At 41.3% G+C, this 22,835-nt stretch overlaps 3 protein-coding genes across 5 annotated transcripts in view; 2 read left to right on the plus strand and 1 right to left on the minus strand.

Moving 5' to 3' along the window:
- The window catches only part of kcnh7 (potassium channel, voltage gated eag related subfamily H, member 7), a 57,332-nt gene extending 53,996 nt beyond the window's left edge, over nt 1–3,336 (plus strand). For all 3 annotated transcript variants that reach the window (XM_035149880.2, XM_047339026.1, XM_047339027.1), the window contains one exon: nt 7–3,336. In XM_035149880.2, the coding sequence (XP_035005771.2) occupies nt 7–297 (291 nt within the window). In that variant the 3' untranslated portion in view covers nt 298–3,336. The remainder of the gene's footprint in view (nt 1–6) is intronic.
- Nucleotides 2,988–8,871, minus strand: gca (grancalcin). Its single transcript, XM_035150024.2, has 8 exons — nt 8,710–8,871; nt 6,819–7,046; nt 6,227–6,296; nt 5,607–5,650; nt 5,193–5,340; nt 4,651–4,764; nt 4,345–4,403; nt 2,988–4,124 (listed from the first exon to the last, which is right to left on the minus strand). The coding sequence occupies exons 1-8, from the start codon at nt 8,731–8,733 to the stop codon at nt 4,098–4,100; spliced, it is 714 nt and encodes a 237-aa protein (XP_035005915.1). The 5' UTR covers nt 8,734–8,871; the 3' UTR covers nt 2,988–4,097.
- Nucleotides 8,872–14,048: 5,177 nt separating this feature from the next.
- LOC118103230 (dipeptidyl peptidase 4) lies at nt 14,049–22,194 on the plus strand. The gene is made up of 26 exons (XM_035149951.2): nt 14,049–14,398; nt 14,490–14,577; nt 14,944–15,042; nt 16,003–16,094; nt 16,192–16,266; nt 16,357–16,409; nt 16,492–16,564; nt 16,737–16,857; nt 17,182–17,336; nt 17,425–17,522; nt 17,605–17,734; nt 18,096–18,134; nt 18,493–18,591; nt 18,679–18,749; nt 18,851–18,901; nt 18,999–19,111; nt 19,209–19,256; nt 19,343–19,441; nt 19,921–19,990; nt 20,079–20,273; nt 20,476–20,530; nt 20,603–20,702; nt 21,339–21,397; nt 21,486–21,558; nt 21,655–21,728; nt 21,819–22,194. Exons 1-26 carry the CDS (start codon nt 14,396–14,398, stop codon nt 21,909–21,911), a joined length of 2,226 nt encoding a protein of 741 aa, XP_035005842.1. The 5' UTR covers nt 14,049–14,395; the 3' UTR covers nt 21,912–22,194.
- Nucleotides 22,195–22,835: the final 641 nt, after the last annotated feature.

Below are 22,835 nucleotides of genomic sequence, written 5' to 3' on the forward strand. Positions count from 1 at the left end.
CCACAGAGCCCCGGCCGAGAGGTAACCCAGAACAAATCCAAAGAATCCTCCCCGGTCCTCCTGCACACAGAGACTCTTCCAGATGAGAACTTTGGTGGCCTGCTCGACAGCGACATAGACTCGGAGCAGAAACACAAGAAAAATGACGTGCGCTCTCTAGAGCAATGCCACCAACACCATCAAGAGCCACCGCGGTTCCCGGCAGGCCGACAAGCCTCTTTACCCGACGTCCCAAGCAGCTCAGGAATGTTGGGACTCCACAGGCCAGTCTCTGACCCGGGGCTTCCAGGAAAGTAGGCCTCGGCCCCCGACCTCTCGACACTGACGGAAGGTCTTCTCTCAAGCTCGACTCAGGGTCTAAGAAAGAGACTGAATATGCAAAGGAAAACAAACTGTTGACTTTCTTCCATTCCTTTTCGGAAACACTCCCAGGCCTAATGCTCCTTCCTATTCTCTGATTTAGATGTATAAAGTCCATTTATACAGAGGTATTTATACACTATATTATTAACATTATGTAAAGTCATCATCTGCTGTGTACATACTTCCAATAGAACACTGCCAGCAACACAAGGCACCTAATGTGCTTTTTATATGCATGTTTCAGTTCCTCATGTTTTCTTTTCTGTTGCATGTTCCTCACACACGCTGCGACCCACCGGGCGATCAGGTGTGTCCCTGGCATGCTCACACACCACTGTAGCTCTCAAGTCTCATTTTCTACGACTCTTCCCTCTTCACGGGGGACAAAAGCTACTTGAAACTCCTCCTGAGGTGATTCTATACTCCAGCTTCAAGGTTCATCTTGTTTTCTCAGCAGCTCCAAACAATTGACACGGTTACAAACTCACAAAGAGATCAGTGTGCATATCTAGCGTGCCTACCGTACACCACATTGCCACAACACATGGAATTCACTCCTTGGTTTTCAGCGGACAACTCACGAACACAGTGTAATAATAATAACAAATGTGCGTAGAGGCTGCGTGGACAGGGCACAGCACAAAAAGACTTTTGTCTCCCCTTTGAGAGCAATAATGAAGAACCAGTTCAGGAAAACACACCGAACTCGGGTGTGTTTCTAGAGTTTAATACACTTTCGAACTCGTTTTTCTACGACCTGATCCAAGAAAAAGAGCAGCTCTTTGTGTTTGATTTAATTTATATCGAATATCAAACTACGCGTGTGTGTGTGTGTGTGAATTCAGCGAGCGGAGGTTCACTGTAAATGTTCAAGACACAAAATGAATGCTTGAAGTTCAACACACAAATTACCACAGAGCTGCCTGTGTCATATCAATGTAAGCATGTTGCAGTAAATCGTTTTATGGGCACTAATGTCGAGGCAGTTTGGAGATCGAAATGAAGAAAACTAACTTTCTCCTGTATCTTCTGAATTTTAGGAACTGATCTGAACTTAGGATTTGGTTATTTTGTTTCCTTCTTCACCTAATGTTAAAATGAATAAAACAACCGTTAAAATAAAGGACACTTCAAAGTAAAAAACATATAGATGAGACACTAGCACCTGCAGAGTAATAATCAGTAGCAACACTCAAATTCAACCACACTCCTATAACATTTTACACATTTCTCTGCCACCAATATTTCTAATAAAGTCAAATCATTATCATCCCCAACCTGCCTCGACATGAACGTCCTTATATGTATGTAAAATATTTAAACTGCTGGAGCGAAACTCTGACCGTCCTCCACGACACTTTTTGGTTGCATGCTTTAGGTCTTCCATTATCTTCTTGAACAAGTACAATTTCCTAAATAAAGCATCATCAGCACAGAGCATCATCTGAATGAACACACAAGTTCAGCCTTCAATAGCCTTAGCTTTATTAGCCTTTAACCACATCAACCCAACGCAGCAGAAACCTGCTCCTCCACCTTCACAGATGTAAATGTATCCAACCATGAACTGCATGAGTTAAACCAATTAGTCATTTTAGTTTTTTAACAAATTCCAACAAGTGCTCATGTACTGCATGGAGACTGCGCTTGACTATGTTTTCAAAGGGTCTCAATCAGCTGTGTGTGTTAATGTGTCTGGTTCAGCCCATAACTGCACACACAGATTTCCAGATAGTTTAAGACCTATTTTTCTAAAAACAAAGTCTTTAATTTGCCATTATTTTTCTATGTAACTGATTTGCTCTTTTAAAAAAACCCTGATGTGAGTTCAAGTGCTGATGGGAAGACGATGAATGCAATGCACAGCCTCTCGATGTAGCAAGCCAGACTTCAGCGACGGGCAGCACGGAAAGCTGGGCGCCGCGTCAAGTGCACGCCGTTTTGAGTTAGTTCGACTTGACGACGGATGTTGCACATTGATTTTAGTATCATTTCTGTAGTTTCCACATCAACTTCTCCCTCTGAGTTTATTCAGCATTTTGAAACAGGGGCACGTTGAAACCCCCGGCACCGGAACAAGTCTGGGCTTCATTTTGTCGCCCTGCTGCAAAACCTGCGCCTTCCTGAACCCTAGTGGAAACATGTAGGTCTGTCAGATGGGAGAGAAACAAAGAAATGCTATGAGACGCTAATGGAGGGAACTGAGAGAAAGCTTTACTTTCACAGGACAACACAAATGTCTGCAGCAGAACGCGGGGTCCTTTCTTTTTCTTTCTCGAGCACACATGTAGAACAAAAGTTGCTAAAGCCTAAGTCAACACGTCCGGCACCTGAAGACTCTTCTTCTGAACTTTCATGGGATTTGCAAACTTTTGCACAGAGATTAGAAAAAAATTGTAAATGCTGTACTGGGTATAAAGGTCACTTTTTAAATCTAGTGCTGTTCACAATTGTTTTTATGCATTTTTTTAAATGTTTGCCACTGTATTTTATACAATGCAACACTTAACAGCTAATTTGAATGTTTTCGTTCTGAACTATATTTAAAGAATTTAATTATATTGTGTAAATATACTGAGGGGATAAAATGCGCAATTGTATAAATGAATAAACAGAATGCATACTGATTAAAAAGTGTTTATTATGAATAACAAAATATGATATTTCCTACAACACTGGGTGTTTGAGGAGATTTGACTTCACTGCAAAAAACTGGCTGTGTTTATGAAACAAGGAAACAAAAAGTAAGTATATGAACATACAGTGTGAAGTGTTGCTATGTGACGATGGGGTTTTTCACATCTTTATTCAAGAGCTTGGTCTTTCAGCGTCTGAATTCAGATTTCTCCTCTGCTCTTGTGGGTCGTTTTTCTCTGCTCTTGGATTTTTGGAATTTAATTCGTCAACTCGACAGCATTCTATTGGTTGGGGAAATTTAAGAGATTTGTTGCACAATAAAATTGGAGAGCAGAGGAAAAACTCCAAAGAGAAGACGTTTGAGCATGTGGAGAGTGCTGCTCTCATACTGAAAGACCACACTCTTGAATAAAAAAAACTACATATATGGCAAAATGTTAATATCAGTGTGGATCAGCTCACAGTCACTTTGGCTTGTTATCAAGTTAAACAGCAAGGTTAATATGCATCTATTAATGGTTAATGTTAGACTCAATACAAGTTTTATAAAACAGAAGTGCACAATATTTCTTTCTTATAAAATGCTTTTAACACAGACACTGCACAGGACAAACTGCACAAGCTAAGAGTTCCTAACCGTGTGAATGTCTACCTCCTGTTCATCTGTTAATGCTGCTAACACCTACTCATTAACCGTGATGCTGCCTTTGTTATGACCTTTTAATATATTTAACCATACATTCAGAGAGTATAATGGCACAATAGGTGTCCACATCATCCTTTTTAGTATCAAGACACAGAACTTTATTATAGAAATCTATTATATTCCCTCTACTGTGGATACATACTCTGTGTATATATATGCGCGTGTGTGTGTGTACATCTCATACACCCTCAACTCATCCCCATGTGACATACAAGACTAAAGCATTATGTTAAGCATTACAAGCAATGTGTACTTTCATGTTGCAGCTCATGGCCTCAAAGTCTAATTTACTGGCCTCCCTTTGCATTCCTGTGAGGCACTGCTCCAGAATCAGCCGCCGGTTGGTCCGTGAGACGCCCTTACCTCGTGGTGCCGGGGCGGACAGCAGCACTTAGACGGCCATTGTGCACTGGATGAACTGTTGACAATGGCGGGGGTGCAGAGAGGGGAGACAAAGAGAAGGAGTTTGTGAATCATGTGCCGGCTAACAAACCAAACATCTGTGACATATGCAACACATCCCAGTAACTTCCATACAGTCCCTTAAGACCCTTTGAGGCTAATAAACGTTGAGGCAGCCGCCTCAAGCTGTAAACCATGTGAAGCAGTGAGAGATCTACAAAGAAACTGGGACTCACATCATCATACTGGAAGGGGACAGTTCCCTGCTGCATGGTGTCTCTCCGCCTGAAGTGGTCTGCAACAGGAAGAGTAAACGCTCACGACACTGGAAGCTCACAACGATTTCAGCAAACCTGATTTCACAACAGCTTGTGACACAGATCTGTGCACTGAGCTGAGCAGAATGTCAGAGCGCATGAGAAGGAATACCAGGTGGAGTGAAAAGCTAAATGGGAAATCGTACATCTGCACTCGAGTGGCTGTTCACTGAGCACGTCAGGTCATTTCTATGCAACACGGATCCTGGTTCTTGTGTGTGGTACCTGAGAGAGCGCGCAGTTTGACACAGGACGCCACGTAGTCATCGAAGAAGATCCGGCCAGCTTTGCTGTAGCGCTTGATGATGACAGTGAGAGTTTGAGGACTGATGTGGTAGCCTGAAAGAAAATAATCTCATTAGAATATGAAGATAGTGTGTGAGACAGATTGTTGCCTGTTTGGTTCAGACCGTCAGACTTTTCAGTTTTATCTGAACCAAATCTCTTACATAATTCCTCCCCCTAATTTCTATTCTAACATGGGTCTGATAGGGATTTCACATCCTGTTAGAGGAAGCAGCAGCGTGTGTGAGGGTGTAATGTTTTCCTCTGCTGAGCTGTAAATGATGAAGAATTGACAGTGTCAGCAGTTTGTAGCTAATTGTTCCGCTGTGATCACAAGCGTAATGAGACAGATCACACCAGTCAGCACAGATTAAAGTCTCACCGACTTCTATTAGGCGTAATTAAGTGTCCGCTCTCCATTGGATGTGCGATCAGGGGGAGCCACTAAATATCCATCGTGTTAAACTCTTACAGACTCTCACCCATAGCGTTGATGGCCCGAGACATCTCGTTAGGATCGATATTTCCGCTCCTGTCCTGGTCCACCATCATGAAGTTCTGCTTCCAGCCGTTCAGAGCCACGAACAGATCCTTGAACTCGTTGAAACCCATCTTTCCTGTGTGGTCCCTCTGGTGACGGTCGAGTTAAGGTTGTCATAGCTGGATACTGACGGCAGGGTGCAAGTGCTAAAGGGAGCAGCTGGTTAAACCTGGTCCGAGGCAGAGCCACACCTGCCGTTCACATACTTCAACACTGAGTATGAATGATAAGGTTGGACTAGGAGGGGGTGACGGGTACAGTGTGTCCACTAAACATCAGCCTGAGCTTTAGTTACAGTCACAGTGTCATTTAGAGACGGACACAGAAGATTAACGTCATGATAAACAAAGGATACATCGAGCATCGCGATCATGATCCTGCAAGTATCCAGGCTGAAAGCTGCAAACAATCACAACATGTTTATGGTACAGTGGAAAAAATAAATACAAAACATTTAACTGCTTCTCTCTCTTCAGTCATTTTAAAAGTCTGTAATTCTGCTGCAACTGGCTGCAACCTACTAACAAGGTAAATTTACAAAAGGAAATCTAAATTTACTGCTGCAGGTTATGTGCTTGTTGCAAAACTGAACATTTAGAAGCATGATGGTGTAAACAGCTCTTTGCTCGTGTTGATCTGGGGCTAATGGAAGAGCTGGTTTTTAATAAGGAGTAAGAACGTGTAGACTAAAACACATATCTCTGGTTTTGCTGTATCAATATTGATCTTTTTCTGCTAAATCTTCCTTAAACTCTTAAATGTCATATGCATTAATTTCACTGCAAAGAAAACCTGTTCAGAAAATGATCGCTGGGTTTGAATTAAGAATGAATTTAAACCAGAGTATTGGAGCATTGCTTAACACGAACATAGAGATTCCTGAATGAAGTCTTGTCAAATACACAACACATGAGTTCTCTCAGTTCCCCTGTTTGTGTGTCACATCGTATGTGGGAGGGAGAGTAGTGAACTTACGTTGGTAGCTGCCAGTGAAACCCGACTGAGTCAGACACCTCTGGAGTTCCTCTGCATCCACCTCACCGTCCTGTACAGAACAGAAAGTGACATTCAGTCCTGAGTCATGTGCGACTGTCAGTGAAATAATCACAGTTTTCAAGAGACTGGACTGAAGTGGGAAGTGAGGTAACGACAGAAATCCTGCTAACACTCAAATAGCGTTCTACACATGTTGAGTGAAAACAGCAGGAGAGAAAGAGAGACCCTCGCCCTGTTTCCTGTCAATCATCCACTGAGTCCATCAATAAAGGAATGTACCAAAAATATACTTGAAATCATGTCACATCAAATTCAGCAGTAGAAACTGTACAAGTCCTGATTTATGTGTCAACCAACACAGTGGTACTTCATTTCAACAGGTAAAACCGAGTTGGTACATAGTCCCAACATCTCTGAGCCATGAAGTGTTTCATGAAGCCTGAAGCAGCTTTTTGTTCTTGTCCAAACTTGAAAGTAGGAAGTGAAAGAAGGTCGGTCGTGGAACAGCTGCAGCAACACGTCAGGGAAATGAAGCTGCAGCTCACAGACACACACACACACACACACTTACCTGGCCTGCTATGGCTGTGAAGTAACCCCACATTGGATCGTTGGCAGCCAGTTGTGGGGCACCATATTGGGCTTGATAGCCTCCTCCATAGGGGGAGTATCCTCCCTGGGGTGGTGCGCCTCCCATGGGCCCACCCATTTGCCCAGGCATGGGACCTCCCATGTGCCCTCCCGGCATTCCCTGTTGTGGCATCCCCTGAGCTGGCATGCCCGGCATCGCACCCCCATACTGAGGAGGAAAACAGGAGAGACAGGGCTGGTATTTATGGAGCTGCTCAGACAAAGTGTATCATGTGTTACCTTTATAAAGATACCAGGATTGTTCATATAGATCCTGTAGATATACACTATTAGTTGCAGGCATGTCATGTTGAGCAGGGGCCTGAGGAAAGGGCCTCGTCGATCAGAGGTTAACTCCTAGTCGTCATCTTGGACCCTGTGTTGACGTTCAACCAACGTTTCACCACTGTTGTGAAAAGTTGTTACTTTCAGCTCAAGATTATTGCAAAACGTTCACTCTTCCTCTCAACGACCAAAGTGTCTCGTAATGTCTTCATCTATTTGCCACTGGACTGTTGCAGTGCCCTGCTTTTGAGTTTTAGCAAGTTATCCTGGTCTGAGTTGCAGCGAGTGCAGGAACAGGGAGAAAGACAACATCTCATCTGTACATGCATCTCTACACTGAAGACAGGTATGATCTCTAAAGCTTTTGACTGTCCTGAGTTGTTTTTCACCTTATTATATTTCATCGTTGTATTATATAGTTGGGAAACATCCTCTATTTGTTCTCATCGTGCATGTTTACTAATGTATTAACAAGCACAACACATCCTGGGTAATCATGACAAGGTGCAGTCCAGCCCACATGATTTCTGGAAACCTGCGACTGTCTCATTACGAGGGAGCGACACATACTTTGATTCTTATTATTACTACAACACTAAGTCACGGCTGGAAAATCACACATTGACCTTTAGCTTCTTAAGTCCAAGCCTTAGTTTTTGTTCTAATGTTTCTGGCTCATGAGTCACAAAGATCAAGACAATAAAACTACAACAATAATTATCCTGACACAGTCTGATCATGAGCAATATAACAAAGGTTCAATATAAAGCACTGTAATGCGTATGTATGTGTAAGTCTTACACAGGAGACATGACACATGAGGGATCTACCTCAGATTTGTAAAAGGCTTTGCTGTCAAGTGTCCAGAGTTTGAAACCTTCAACCAGGAGCAAAGATCAGTCTCTAAATTTAGTTCAAATCTTGTTCATAACGTCTCACAGATGAGGACTATTCCTGGTGGTGAGTCATGTGAGTGAGAGTGGGTGGGGGGGTGGGGGTGTCTTGAGTGGGGCAGTGCAGTAACTTAAACTACACACTGACATTACTTTGTACATTAAACCAAAGTACTTTTACTTAACTGATCACACACTATATTATCTTATTGTTGTCCCTTCTATCATGGATTGCTTTGGTGTTCATATATAATGAACTCGTGGTTCACATTGAATTGCTGTGATTGGTTTGAAAGGTGCTATATTAATACAGTTTGGTTGATTTGACCTGTTTTCCATAAACAGGCGGAAGGTGTCGGGTAAACCCCAGAGTGTGGATCCCGGAAGACACGTTATCTCCTCTAAAAACTCACATTGCTGTGACTTTATGACACCAGGTTGGATTTATATCTTGGTGAAATCAGAGAAGTGAATCCAAACAGAAACCGACTCGGACATTAGTACAAGTGGAGAATCTCCTTGTTACAGGAAGAGAGTGGAAGCTGCATCACACTTATCGGAATCTGACTGGAACCGACGGGAGCTAGCGGCTCCGCTAGCGGCTGCAGCTCGTTTAACGCCGGCCAAATGGCGGCGGACACACAATATACTCACCCCGCCGTATCCTGGATAAGCCATGAGACGAGTGACAGCGAGGAAGAGGAGGAAAAGCTCAGAGTCGGTGAAGAGTCACGGACGCAAAGTGATGATCGCTGTGTTAGCACGCCTGTCACTTCCTGGTTGTCGGAAAATTGCGCCTACGTCATTTCCGAGTTTTGCGCCAGATACCGGAAGTGCAAGGAGTTGACAGCGCAGTTGACCAATGAGGGAGGAGGAGGAGAAAAAGACACCGCCCACCAACTTCGTGTGGCTTTCACCGACCCTCGTAATTAACATACATAAAAAGTTACCTGAACGCAACACAGCTGAATTTAATAGAAGTCAATTTCTATCAACAAAGTATTGCCAATTATTGCCTTATCGATATTTAACCGCCCCAAAGTGTCAACGCTTAGTAACTTACTTACACTATCTTATACTATTCGCACTATTTTTATCGTATTTGCACTATTTCTAACAGAAAATAACTTTTTGCGCATTTGTGTTTATGTACAGACAGTTTTTGACTTGCCCGTGCGATCATCCTTTACTTTATACCATTTATATACAAACCACTACAGTGAAAGGTGTATATAATGTACATACTCCGCATTTTCTTATTTAATGTTTTTATTTTTATTCTATTGCTTTTTTTATTCTCTTGTCTGCCTCATTTGCCTGCTGCTGTAACAACTGAGTCCCCCCGGTGACTGGATTAATAAAGTTTTATCTCATCTTACATTTGTGTGTCCATAAGGGTTGACCCTCGTGGTTTCATGAAGCTTTAGATTCAGTGACATTTAACATGGGAGGAATATAGAGCAGTCCTGCGTTTCCTCCTTTTCACCACCAGATGGTGCTTTAGAGTCTTTTTCTGATGCTGCATGAACAAAACACCACAATTCATCATATTTCTAGTTTTATCTTATCTTATGGTATCTTATCTAACATCTGTGTGTCCCTAATATTTTATACTTATTGTATAATGAAGCTTTAGATTCAATTTACATTTAAAATTAGAGAAACATGTCAGTCCTGCGTTTCCTTCTTTTCACCACCAGAGGGTGCATGAACAGAATATCACAATTCATCATATTTCTAGTTTTATCTTATCTTACATCTCGTAGCCACTTTTCTGTGATTCCAGTTTATGACAAAGTGTCCCTAATATTTTATCCATATTTTTTTATGAAGCTTTAGATTCAGTTTTATATTTAAAATTAGAAAAACATGTCAGTCCTGCGTTTCCTCCTTTTCACCACCAGAGGGTGCATGAACAGAATATCACAATTCATCATATTTCTAGTTTTATCTTATCTTACATCTCGTAGCCACTTTTCTGTCAATCCAGTTTATGACAAAGTGTCCCTAATATTTTATCCATATTTTTTTATGAAGCTTTAGATTCAATTTACATTTAAAATTAGAGAAACATGTCAGTCCTGCGTTTCCTTCTTTTCACCACCAGAGGGTGCATGAACAGAATATCACAATTCATCATATTTCTAGTTTTATCTTATCTTACATCTCGTAGCCACTTTTCTGTCAATCCAGTTTATGACAAAGTGTCCCTAATATTTTATCCATATTTTTTTATGAAGCTTTAGATTCAGTTTTATATTTAAAATTAGAAAAACATGTCAGTCCTGCGTTTCCTTCTTTTCACCACCAGAGGGTGCATGAACAGAATATCACAATTCATCATATTTCTAGTTTTATCTTATCTTACATCTCGTAGACACTTTTCTGTCAATCCAGTTTATGACAAAGTGTCCCTAATATTTTATCCATATTTTTTTATGAAGCTTTAGATTCAGTTTTATATTTAAAATTAGAAAACATGTCAGTCCTGCGTTTCCTCCTTTTCACCACCAGAGGGTGCATGAACAGAATATCACAATTCATCATATTTCTAGTTTTATCTTATCTTACATCTCGTAGCCACTTTTCTGTCAATCCAGTTTATGACAAAGTGTCCCTAATATTTTATCCATATTTTTTTATGAAGCTTTAGATTCAATTTACATTTAAAATTAGAGAAACATGTCAGTCCTGCGTTTCCTTCTTTTCACCACCAGAGGGTGCATGAACAGAATATCACAATTCATCATATTTCTAGTTTTATCTTATCTTACATCTCGTAGCCACTTTTCTGTCAATCCAGTTTATGACAAAGTGTCCCTAATATTTTATCCATATTTTTTTATGAAGCTTTAGATTCAGTTTATATTTAAAATTAGAGAAACATGTCATTCCTGCGTTTCTTCATTTTTACCACAAGAGGGTGCTTTAGAGTCTTTTTCTGATGCTGCATGAACAAAACACCACAATTCATCATATTTCTATAAAAACAAGGTCAAACAAGGTACATTTTTCATATTTAAAAATAAAAGAAGAAGAGATGGACTCAAAGTCGTTTGCAAAAGGGACAGACTTGCTTTTAAAATACAGAGAACAAAGAGAAAGTGAAATATTTCAGCCGCAAAATAAAGATAACACTGGAAAGGCCAATGCACAACTTCAAAAATACAGTGGACAGGTGAGTAGGAGGAAAAGCAAGTGCAGATGAGAGAGGAGGAATCCTGCACACTGTCCTGTGGGACTTCATCAGGTAAACCTAACCTCCCCCGATGAAGGCCCCTCAGGACAGAAACGTTTCCTCTTCTCTCAGTACAATACAGATAAAATGCTCACAAATCGTGCATCATGTCGATCTCAAAGATAATCAGCCATGAAAGACATTTATCTGAAGATACAAGGTGAGAGGATCTGCAGCCACGAGGGCGACACCTTCAATGCATTTCACCCTCCACTGAAATGTGCAGTGACTCCAGCAGAACAAGCAGCGTGTCACATGATATGAGGAGCAGGTCGAGGACGCAGCAGTAACTGTCAGATGAGAGTCTGACAGCGCTGCAGGTTCAGGATGACACTGCAAACTATGAAGGTAAATATGCTGTGATATAGATTTGAGAGCTTCTTGGAATAATGTGAAGTTTTTGTGAGTCGCCCGCGTTGTTTTGTTCTGAATTTGAAGTGACAACATGGCTTTAAATGGAACAACTGGAAATGACTTCACAAATGTTCTAAACAAGTGAAACTATTAAGATAAGATAAGATAAGATAAACTTTGTGGAGCCCACGTCATGGAAATTCACTTGTTACAGCAGCAGATAGTGAAAATTATGTTGTGAAAGAATGAAAGAGGCAATAAAATAAAATAAAACAATATAATCTAGTGACCTTGATGGAAAAACCTGCAGTTTCCTCCAGAATATCAGGGTATTGCACTGATAACAGTAAATAACAGTCGTGACACAGTGACTGATGTGCCACAGACAGCTCTGAGATCAGCTGCTGCTTCAGTACATTAAGCAGATTCACTCAGAGCTGTGAGGATGTTAGTAGAAGCTTCGCTGAGCCGTTTCTAAAACCAGTTATTCCTTCAAGCTTCTCCCAAACAATAACATCCAAACTCAAAACGCCGCTCGACCTCAAGCCAAAAATTCCATTAGAACATTCACACTTTCACCACATCTGTCGGAATGAAAACCAGCTCCTCTGTTTATCCCCGAGAATAAACACTGCAGGATAAAACCCGTATCATGCACTGGAGCTGACAAGTGAGAAATGTTTGGGTTTAACCTCAGTTCAGTCAAGTTTGTGCAACACTTACCAAAGTGCTGCTCTTTGTTTGGAAGTAACAACATGTGTAGCAAACAGAAACATCTGGAATGTGCATGAGACGTCTGAGCTCAATGCTCTGCAACTTAAAACACAGGCAGCATGCACGTACAGATAAACAACAGAAACATGACACAGCATTTATAATACAAATAAACTTATAGAGAACTTTTCTTAACAATGTTACCATGAGAATATAAAACAGTCAAATAGACGACAATAGTTAGAAAACACAACTATATACACACAAATGCCGCAAATAGAGGCAACACAACTGAACACAGAAATGTTGCAGGTCACACACAGAGTCACAAATAGTTTAATTCACTTGAAACATTTAAGTTTTGATATCATGAATGAATCTGATACTTTGTTCCATCGTTTGATTTGATGATGAAAACAGACAGAAGAGATAACGTACTAATGTTTTCTGTTTTAATTCTAACAGTGAGTTCTGCTTGATTACATCGTCTTTCATGACTTATCTATATCTCTATATATATAAGTATGTCCTTTATATCCTCAGTATATTCAGTATATATACAGGATTCATTCACAAGTCAGGGCTCCTTCACTTTCTTTCTCACTCACCATCCCTCCCTCTCTCTCTCTTTCTGTTTCGACACTGCATCTGTCCGAGTGTGTTCAAAGTGACACCTATCAATGATTTGAGCTGGTTTAGTGTCAGCTAAATGGAGACACCCATGAAGTAACGCTCTTCAAACAAGCAGCGGGGCATTAGAGAAGACGTCCACTGTCTGTTTGTTTGCTGAGGATGTCCGGTGTGCAGAATATGATGTCTATTCCTCATAAAGGCACAGCTTTATATTTGTTAAGCTTTTAACGGGCTTTTAGCTCTGCACTTACACAAAGGGAAACTTCCACGGGCTAAAATGGAATTTTATTTCCCAGTCCAACTCTGAAGTGTCCTGGACGCTGCCATGTTGTTCTGTAAAAAACATCATGTTGTTCTCATGAATAATCGAGTGAGAGATTTCCTCTTCGACACTCTATTGAGGAACCAGACAGAAACCGGAAGGAGGATGTTGATTATGTAAATACATGGTATGGGATTTATGACGGTGGATCAGTGATGTTATGTGGAGTCAGCTGAGGGTCATACCTGAACATGACCTGAGCCGACACCAGGAGAAGAACTGCTCATTAATGTCAGAGTGGCAGAAAGGATGATGTGATATTAATGAGAATACAGTCGTACTAATGCTGATGTTCAGCAGCACTGGAAAAGTACGTTAGCGACTGGGAAAGTTCACGTGAACGCCACCTAGTGTCGAAACAAGCCAGGAAGTCACCTCATAATCACCATGAGGTGGAATAGTCACTTTAGAATATAGGACAAGATGGTGAATAGCATTTGTACGTTTGAAATCCTTCTGCACAGTTTAATTATTCATTTGAAGCTCTCACTCTGGCGCCAGCAGTGCAACATGGCGGTGTTCGTATCCGGGATGTTTTGGCTTCACTTCTGGATGGTGGGAGGAGGCGGAGACGTGTCATCCATCTTCATGTGCAGCCAACAGATCCAGACAGTTGATGATATTATTAAGGATTAAAATTACATATGTTTCATATCAGCAGCACAATGACCAGTTCATGCTCCTCGCCCAGTAAACGCTACAACTCCCAGTTAGACAGGACTGATGCACGTGTCAACTCTTCTGCTGCAGCTTTAAACCAAAGCCCGTTATTCTACATGAGCTGCAGCAGAGGTAGAACAAATGAATCACATCCAAACAGTCTGTAAAGATGTGTTGAGTCGGAGCGGTTTGGGGAAGAGCCTGGTGACGAGCTGCACTTCCTCAAAAACACTGGGACTTGACGAACTTTACACCGCAGGACGTTTATTGTCCCACCTTTGAAACTCCACGCGAGATAATGTTTAACTGCAAAGCCAGTGTCGCATAACTTTAGAGCCTCTGGGTGCAGTGGAACCCAGTGGATCGATGAAGCTGTGATTAGGAGGGTTACTGGTTCACATCCCCCACCAAGAGAGAAAATGGTTTGTTGCTGGTTTGCAGATTCTCACATGAAGATGTTGTGGAATGTTTTTTATTTTATTTCTGACTCTTGTGCGCTCAACCCACGAACAGGTCTCCATCGCCAAAGTGCTGCTGGGACTTTTTGGAGTAGCGATCGTCGTCATTCTGATCGCGGTGCCCACGACCTTGTTTCTGAAAAGTGAGTGTTTGCTTTTTAAACGATTCACGTGTTGACATTAAACGGATCCATCGCTCTGACGCACCGTTAAATGCCTCCAGGAGAATTACGCACGCGTCATTACGCACGATCCGCTTGGAGCGTTGTTGAATGGCACCTCAATGTATTGTTTTTTAAAATCTCTTATCCCATTCATGATATTGCATATTATCATCTCTCACATCTCAGTACATCTCTATTGCTCCCAAACAAGAAGTGACACAGGATAAACTCTCTGTCACTTCCAGCCTCTTATCTTCTTTTATGATGAGGACTATAATGTAACTGTGATTATCTGTGAACTATGACTCGTCTTCCAGGCTCTCACTCTCCTAACGCACCTTTCAGAGAAGCAGGGAGGCAACGGCAACCAGAGGTCCTTCACCCTGGAGGACGTCTTCAACAGCTCACTGAAACCAGCGGGCTACAGCATGAGGTGGATCTCAGGTGGGAGACGCTTTATGATGATCACAGATATGGAGAGGAGTGGTACCAGGGTGGAGGTGGGACATGGTGACAGTAAACGTGTCTCTGAAGATGCTTTATTATCATCAGCTGCTCTGCTCTGCTCTGTCCTGGTTACTTATTCACTCCCTTCATTCCAGTGCCATGCACGTGCACGTGTGGTGGTGCACGTGCATGGAATTTTCTGTTGTTTACAGTTTATAAAAGTACAGAACAAAACACGTGCAGTAAATGAAGATTTACTGTAGAGGTGACAGGATGTTGCTTTAATAATTAATCAGCTTACTAAATGTTTTTTTTTAATAATACAAAAATAATGACTTAGTATCTCAAAACGATGATTTAAAATCCAAAAACAAATGACTAGATATCCCAAAATTAGAAGAGATGCCAGTTCATGGTCCCCAGAGGATGAATACTAATAACTTATTTGGTACTTGGTCCGGCTCCTGAAATGACCCGAACAAGTGTGATCTCAGTGAGTCCTTTATTTAATATATTTATTAATTTGCTGCTGCCTCTATCGTCCTCAGCTTTTTGAAATATGTTCCTTTTGGAAGCTCAAACGTGTTCTCAGAGTTTTATCATGTAATACATCATGAGGGTAGAGCTGAATACTTAATGAATCCATGTTTTATTGGACAGTTTAACAACAGAGCTGCCTCTGTGCACTTTGAGGGTTTTACACAGACACAGGTTATCACCACATTGAAGTAATAATAGATATATAAATGAAAATGGAAAGAGGCAGCTGCTGTATAAATTATATATTATATATCATACGCTCACTGTTAATCTGTAAACTGCAAGATAACCAGGAAACTGAAGTTGCAGAGGCTAAAACATATAACTTAAACATATGTGTTGTACTTTTATTTGAATGTGCTTCCATTCTGATAAAGCCTGATCATCCACACCCTTTTTGCAAATGGTTCACCACAGATGAGGAATATCTGCAGAGGTCCCAGGGCTCGGTCTTCCGCCACAATGTGGTCAGTGGAGAGCGCACGGAGTTCCTGAGCAGAGACAATTTTGTAAGTCGTGTGCATCTGTGTGTTTCTTTTTGTGTAAACTCACCGAAACAAACTTCAGTGTTGTCTGAGACGTCTCTGAAACTTTTCTGTTTCACAGACGGAGAAAAAAGCGTACGACTACCAGCTGTCTGCCGACCGCAGACATGTTGCTTTCATGAGCAACTTCTCCAAGGTACACTGACCTTTACTGCACATGTGTGTGATGCGTGTCTACTGCTGCTGAGTGACCACACGGCCTCTTGTGTTGTTTTTGTCCCGTCAGTTGTGGAGACATTCGTTTACAGCCTCCTATTCACTGTATGACCGGGAACTGGAGTGAGTACCTCAGCTGTGAGTTTTGAAAAACCTTCACTACATTCGTGCAAATCTCTGAGATGTTTTCTTTGAAACCTTTCAGCAAATTTGTCACACCCTCCGACATTCCTGATGAGGTGCAGTTCTTTGCCTGGGCGCCCGAAGGGAACAAACTGGTGAGCCCGGGCCGACTAATGATTGGTTATATGTGCATAACCCTGTGTGACACCCATGTTATTTCAAGTGGGTGCTGGTTGAGGCCATCGCTCTCTACCTTTCCCAAACACTCGAGGAGAGGGGCTGCAGAGGGCTCAGACAACAAACCTTTGATGAACTTTGTATTTCCAGGCCTTTGTTTGGAACAATGACGTGTACGTAAAGACCAGCCCCGGCTCCGCACCACAGCGGGTCACAGTCAACGGCAAGGAGAATCAGATTCTAAATGGGATCCCAGACTGGGTGTATGAGGGTAAGTGGTTGAACGTGAAGTCGTGAGGCCACGATTCCATCTGGTATTTACATGACATCCGTCTCTGCACATTGAGTCTTCTCCTTATCTCGGTTCTGCTCCTTGATTTACAAATTAATTAGACAAGGGAAACAAAATGAAACTACCATGCATGGGTTAAAGACCTGAGTACTTCCTCCACTGATCACTTCTTAGAAAGCAGAAATTTAAAGTGTCACAAACCATCACTGGAGAGTTGTGTCTCTCCTGCACGTCACAAGAAAATGCAGCGTTGTTAAAAAGTAGAATAGTGACCTATTGGCATCACTCTCTCCTCCCTTCCAGAGGAGATGTTCTCATCCAGCCAGGGCCTGTGGTGGTCACCGGGGGGGAAGTACGTGGCGTACGTAGAGTTTAACGACACAGAGGTCCACACTATAGAGTACTCCTGGTACGGAGACAACCAGTACCCCACCACTGTTTCCATCCCATATCCAAAGGTGGGACGTCCATCCACAGCTTATACTGGCCTCATATTGTTGCATGTCAGTGAACTGTGTGTCATTATTCATATTATTCTCTGTACAGCCAGGAACTCCCAACCCTGTCGTCAAACTGTTTGTTGTGGACACTGACAACACGACGGACATTACTGAGGTCGTTGTTCCGGCTTCATTCAGCTCAAGGTACGTAACAGATTATGCATATTATCTGTTAGCCTCCAAGAAATAGACAGTGTCCTGAGTGTTCCCTTCCTCTCGCCCTCAGTGAGCACTACCTGGCCACCGTCACCTGGGTGACAGACAACCGCATCGCTGTCCAGTGGCTGAAGAGAGAACAGAACCACCTCATGCTGAAGACTTACAACTTGAATGGATCCAGTTGGGATCCTGTCGAGGTAAAAACATAATTTCGTAAGCAGGTGTTCCTGAGATACGACCAAACATTTCCTCCTCCAGTAAATAGACAGTTTCCTCCCAGTCTGTGTGGTTCTTTCTTCAGAATAGACCCAGTTTCTTTTTAGAGTCCTGAGACAAATTTTGTTATTTTAAAGATGCTCCACATTCCTCATTTTAACACAGACGACAGACTGATGTTCCTATATTCTCCCTCTGACATCACATGTAGCCGAAAGTCGCGACTTCTCGTAATATTACGATTTTATTCTTGTAATATTATAACTTCATTCAGATGTCAGATGTTTTTATAAAATGTTTGCTTGATTTAACTCTAAACACCAGTTGCTCATCGTTTTGCAGCATCTGGAGTTGAAGAGTTCCACAGGCTGGATCGGGCGGGTACGTCAAAGAACAGAAAATTATTCTTTCTACTATTATATTTCATTGAAAAACCCAAACCAACCCTCACTAAGTATTGCGTGCATATTAAAGCCTGATGTAAGTAAGTACATCATTGCCAAACCAACAGTCAGTTCCTCTTTCACAGGAATATAGTCTAGATCACCACATCCTGACTCAGTAACATTTACTAAGAATACAGTTCCCAGCAGTTTTGATAAATTCAAAAACGAAACCATAAATTCGGACATTTCATTAGAGACACACATTGTTGATTTTGTTCTTTTCACAGTGAGAACATATAGATCAATTATTGCATTTTGCATTATATACTCTAGCGTTCCTTTTCTTCCTATAGTTCTCTCCAGCAGAACCTGTCGTCGCTGCAGACAAGAACAGCTACTACCTGCTGATGAGTGACGCTAAGGGGTACAAGCACATCCACCACGTGGTGGGGGTACGTGGCATGGAAACTACAGTGTGATATTTTATTTAAAGGCAAAGTCTTGTATGTCAAATATTCTGTTGTGCTTCTTACAAACAGGGAGCAGTGACACAAATCACCTCTGGAGAATGGGAAGTCATTGACATTCTGAAAGTCACTGCAGATAGTGTGTAAGTTACTGTGAATTGGTTTAAACTATTTAACCATTTGTCTAAATCGTTTTCTTACATTTTATTTAAACATTTGTTTGAGTAACGTCTGAACTCCACAGATATTTTTCAAGTAACGAGGGTGGCAAGCCAGGACAAAGGAACGTTTATGAGTAAGAGTTTTACTGTATTTGATCTTTATTTCTTATTGTGTTTTTTCAGACTCACAGTGTGTGTATGTGTGTGTTTGTGTGTGTTTGTGTGTCTCAGATGGACAAAACAAGGGACCAAGTGTCTGACGTGTTCGTTACATGGAGAAAAATGTCAATACAACTCAGCTTACTTCAGCCACAATGCCTCCTTCTACCGAATGAGCTGCAGCGGTCAGTTATACTTCAACGATTCCTCCAGGCTCATGCAATAAACAACAGTCTGTGTATTTATACATGGGAATAATACTCCTGTACTTTGTGTTCACAGGTCCAGGTATTCCTTACTACTCTCTCATGGATAACAGGAATAACAAAGGTATTCTACACATTTAGAGCTGAAGCTGAAATAAAACCAAGGAGCAGAAAACATTTGATCTAATCTGTGTTTTTCTACATTTGCAGAGGTGAAGCCTCTGGAGGACAACAGTGCATTTAGCAGCCTGATCTCTGACATCCGAATGCCCAGCATGCGTCGTGAAAGCATCAAACTTTACGGATTCGGTGAGTTATTCAGTAACGACTGTACAAGTTGTGGTATTTTTGCATTGCAATATCACACTTTACCTCTCTTACACTGTGGAGGGAAATACTGTACTTTTTACTGCTGCCAGAATATGCAGCCATTGAAGATTTGTTAAAGGTTCTGATTCCTTATAGAAATGTGTACAAGTATGTATTAAGTAGTTGCAGCAAATAGACGTATCCCCTCTGTATTTCCCACATGGTTTCATTTTAGTTTGAGGCCCAAATTTAGTTCAGTTGATTTTTAAACCAAGGATTTACACCAGACATCATCATGACTCTCTGCAGAACCACTTATTTTACTTTTTAAAACTTAAAATTTGTTTTTCTCATATGCTCTTATACTTTTGCTATGTATAATTTATACTTACTCTTTTATTATCCAAGTACTTCTACTTCATTTAAGTTATTTCTGAACAGAATTATTAAATTACATCTATTTTTTGTGTTTTTGACAGATTTATGGTTCCAGATGTTTTTGCCCCCAGACTTTGATGAATCCAAGAAGTACCCTTTACTGATAGACGTGTAAGAATCACTTTTTGAAAAAGCAATTAAATTGATTTCAATAATTCCCTCATTTTCTCCAAAGTGTTTGTGGATTGTGACCTTCCAGGTACGCAGGCCCCTGCAGTCAGAAGGCAGATTACATCTACAGGGTGAGCTGGTCCACTTACCTGGCGAGCACAGAGAAAATCATCGTTGCCAGCTTTGACGGAAGAGGAAGTGGTTTCCAGGGCGACAAGTTAATGCATGAGATCTACAAACGTCTGGGAACCTATGAGGTGGAAGATCAGATAACAGCGGCCAAGTAAGGAAAGCGAGGAGCGGTTCAGACAAGTCAGTGCATCTCAAACAAACAAGCTGACCCCAGTTTCATCAAGCTTTTCCAAAGCTTGATGAAACTGGATTTGACTCGTTTCACTGGTTGAGATGCTGCACGCACACACTCACTGGGAATGTCCTGATTAACACTGAGATCGTGTCTGAACAATCTTCTCTTTGGTTTTTAGGGAATTCATCAAAATGGGCTTCATTGACAAAGACAGAGTGGCTATTTGGGGATGGGTGAGTAGAGGCAGAGCTCAGTGATGTGATGTTGATGAACCACAGTAATGATCCCTTCATCCCCCCCCACAGTCTTATGGTGGATATGTGACATCAATGGCGCTGGGATCTGGCAGCGGAGTTTTCAAATGTGGGATGGCGGTGGCCCCGGTTTCCAAATGGAAATATTACGGTATCTATTTGTTGTTTTTAATCTTCTTTAAGCAAATTCACGTCTGCAACCTTTTCCACATCTGATCTACTCACTTTAACTAGTGAATTAAATCTTATTTGTAAAGCACCAAATCACAAAATACATTATTTGAAGGAATTTTTTTGACATGTGAGGACGCCAGAGGCCACATTAGGAAAGTTAAAAGAAAGAAAAACTATTTGACTTACAAGTATGATGCACAGATTTGCGTTCCAATCCAGCAAAGGGTTTAAAAGAATATAAAAGTAAAGGTGGGGTTAAAAACCAATCAGGAGGAAAATGCTGGAACGTGAGAGATGAGACAAAGATACACAAACACACAGTTAATGAGACACTGGTGAAAGTAATTAAGGCGGAGCAGGTTATTAACGAAGGAGGTAAATGATGTGCAGCTCTTTCTCCATCATAAATCACTCAGGGGCAATTTAGGGTTCAGTATCAGACAAAGATCCATGAATGATTCCCTGGGAAATTGGTGAGAATGTCAATAACTTCTTTCCTGGCCCACATCCTTCCAAGTTTCCTGTTTCCCATCTGTACTTTTTGCATGAGTGAGTCAGAGAATCCTGCAGAAGGAGGAAACTCACGGTATCTGCACTGATGTGTTTGTTCCAGACTCCATCTACACAGAGCGCTACATGGTGACGCCCTCACAGAACCCTGACGGATACGCTGTAAGTTTCACACTCTGTCGTATCGTGATCACACTGAACTCAGTTATGTTGTTGCCTCATTAACAAACACAAATGTGATTGTGTGCAGAACTCAACAGTAACTGCCAGGGCCAATAATTTCCATTCAGTGCAGTATCTCCTGGTTCATGGAACAGCTGATGGTGAGTCACACAGGAACTTATTCATCCGTGTGTTTATTTGACACTTTTCCAGAAATGTTTCCTTAATCCACGTTTTTCTCTGTTGTGTTTTTCCAGACAACGTTCACTTCCAGCAGGCAGCTGAGATCTCTGAGGCTCTGGTAGAGGAGCATGTGGACTTTGAGGCAATGGTGAGTAATCTGAGAAAAAGACACCAAAATATACAACATGCTCGATGACATGGACGCGTGTCGTTAACGTTAAACATGTTCTTCTTTCAGTGGTACACAGACAAGGATCACGGCCTCGGCGGATCGGCCTATCAGCACGTCTACACCCACATGAGCCACTTCCTGCAGAGGTGCTTTGCCTGAAATCCACTGGATGATCTTTTTCTCAATGTGAATAAAAACAGTTTTAATTGTAAATGCAGGAGTAATTAATATTGTTCTGGATGTCTTGTCTTTTTTAAGTTTTCATTTGGACCATAAACTGGAAAAAGAGAGTCATTCTGTGAAATTTGTTCTTACGTATACTCAGTCGGATAAAGATTCTTTTAACTTTACAAAGTGATTTTATATATATTTTTACTCGATTTATGAGATAATTGACTGTTTGATGTGATAATTGTTTTCTATAATAATAAAGAATTAAACAGAGAAACAGAAAACATGTTTTGTCTGCACTTCATCAGCATAGAAACGATATGAGAGGTTGTGTTTTCATAAGAAATTCCCCACATTGGAGACAGTATTTCAATAAAACATCATACAGCAGAGACTCATAGTTAAAATGCTGTAGTTAGTAAATGGTAGTATTTACTATAATATAGTTAGTATTGAAACTTCAAAGGATTTGATAATAACTTTTGGATCAGATTTTGATTAAGTACATTTATCCAGAGATATGTGTTCACTGTCTTAAACAGGTCGGGCAACATTTCCTTGATTTTCTCAAGAAATAAAGCTGAGATCTTTACCAGACAAATCCGCCACGTGGATATAGTGCTCATGTTATTAGTCTGACTTACGTGTTTGCTGCACAAGTTTGTGTTCAGGTCCAGCAAAGGGTTCCAAAGCAACACAGAGGTAAAGGTGAGGACAAGGAGGAAAATGGTGGACAGAGAAAAAGACAGAAACAGTTAACGAGACACAGATGAAAATAATGAGGGCGGAGCAGCTAATTAACGAGGGAGAGACACAGGAAACAGGAAATCATGAACTCAAGCTGCAAACATCTATCTATCTTTCTATCTATCCATCATAGTCACATAGCAGCAGCAGCCCATGAACATGTGT

This window comes from Hippoglossus stenolepis, chromosome 24 (assembly GCF_022539355.2).
Source record: "Hippoglossus stenolepis isolate QCI-W04-F060 chromosome 24, HSTE1.2, whole genome shotgun sequence".
NCBI lineage: Eukaryota > Metazoa > Chordata > Actinopteri > Pleuronectiformes > Pleuronectidae > Hippoglossus > Hippoglossus stenolepis.

Excerpts from the sequence above, each read along its gene's own strand:
- gca (XM_035150024.2), bottom strand. The coding sequence starts at position 8,733 with ATGGCTTATCCAGGATACGGCGGG. Across the intron at positions 7,047-8,709 it reads CTTATCCAGGATACGGCGGG|TATGGGGGTGCGATGCCGGG; the intron begins GTGAGTATATTG and ends TTTCCTCCTCAG. Across the intron at positions 5,651-6,226 it reads TTTCACTGGCAGCTACCAAC|CTTTCAGCCTGGATACTTGC; the intron begins GTAAGTTCACTA and ends GATTGTTTGCAG.
- LOC118103230 (XM_035149951.2), top strand. Across the intron at positions 16,410-16,491 it reads CTGTATGACCGGGAACTGGA|CAAATTTGTCACACCCTCCG; the intron begins GTGAGTACCTCA and ends GAAACCTTTCAG. Across the intron at positions 18,135-18,492 it reads CCACAGGCTGGATCGGGCGG|TTCTCTCCAGCAGAACCTGT; the intron begins GTACGTCAAAGA and ends TTCTTCCTATAG.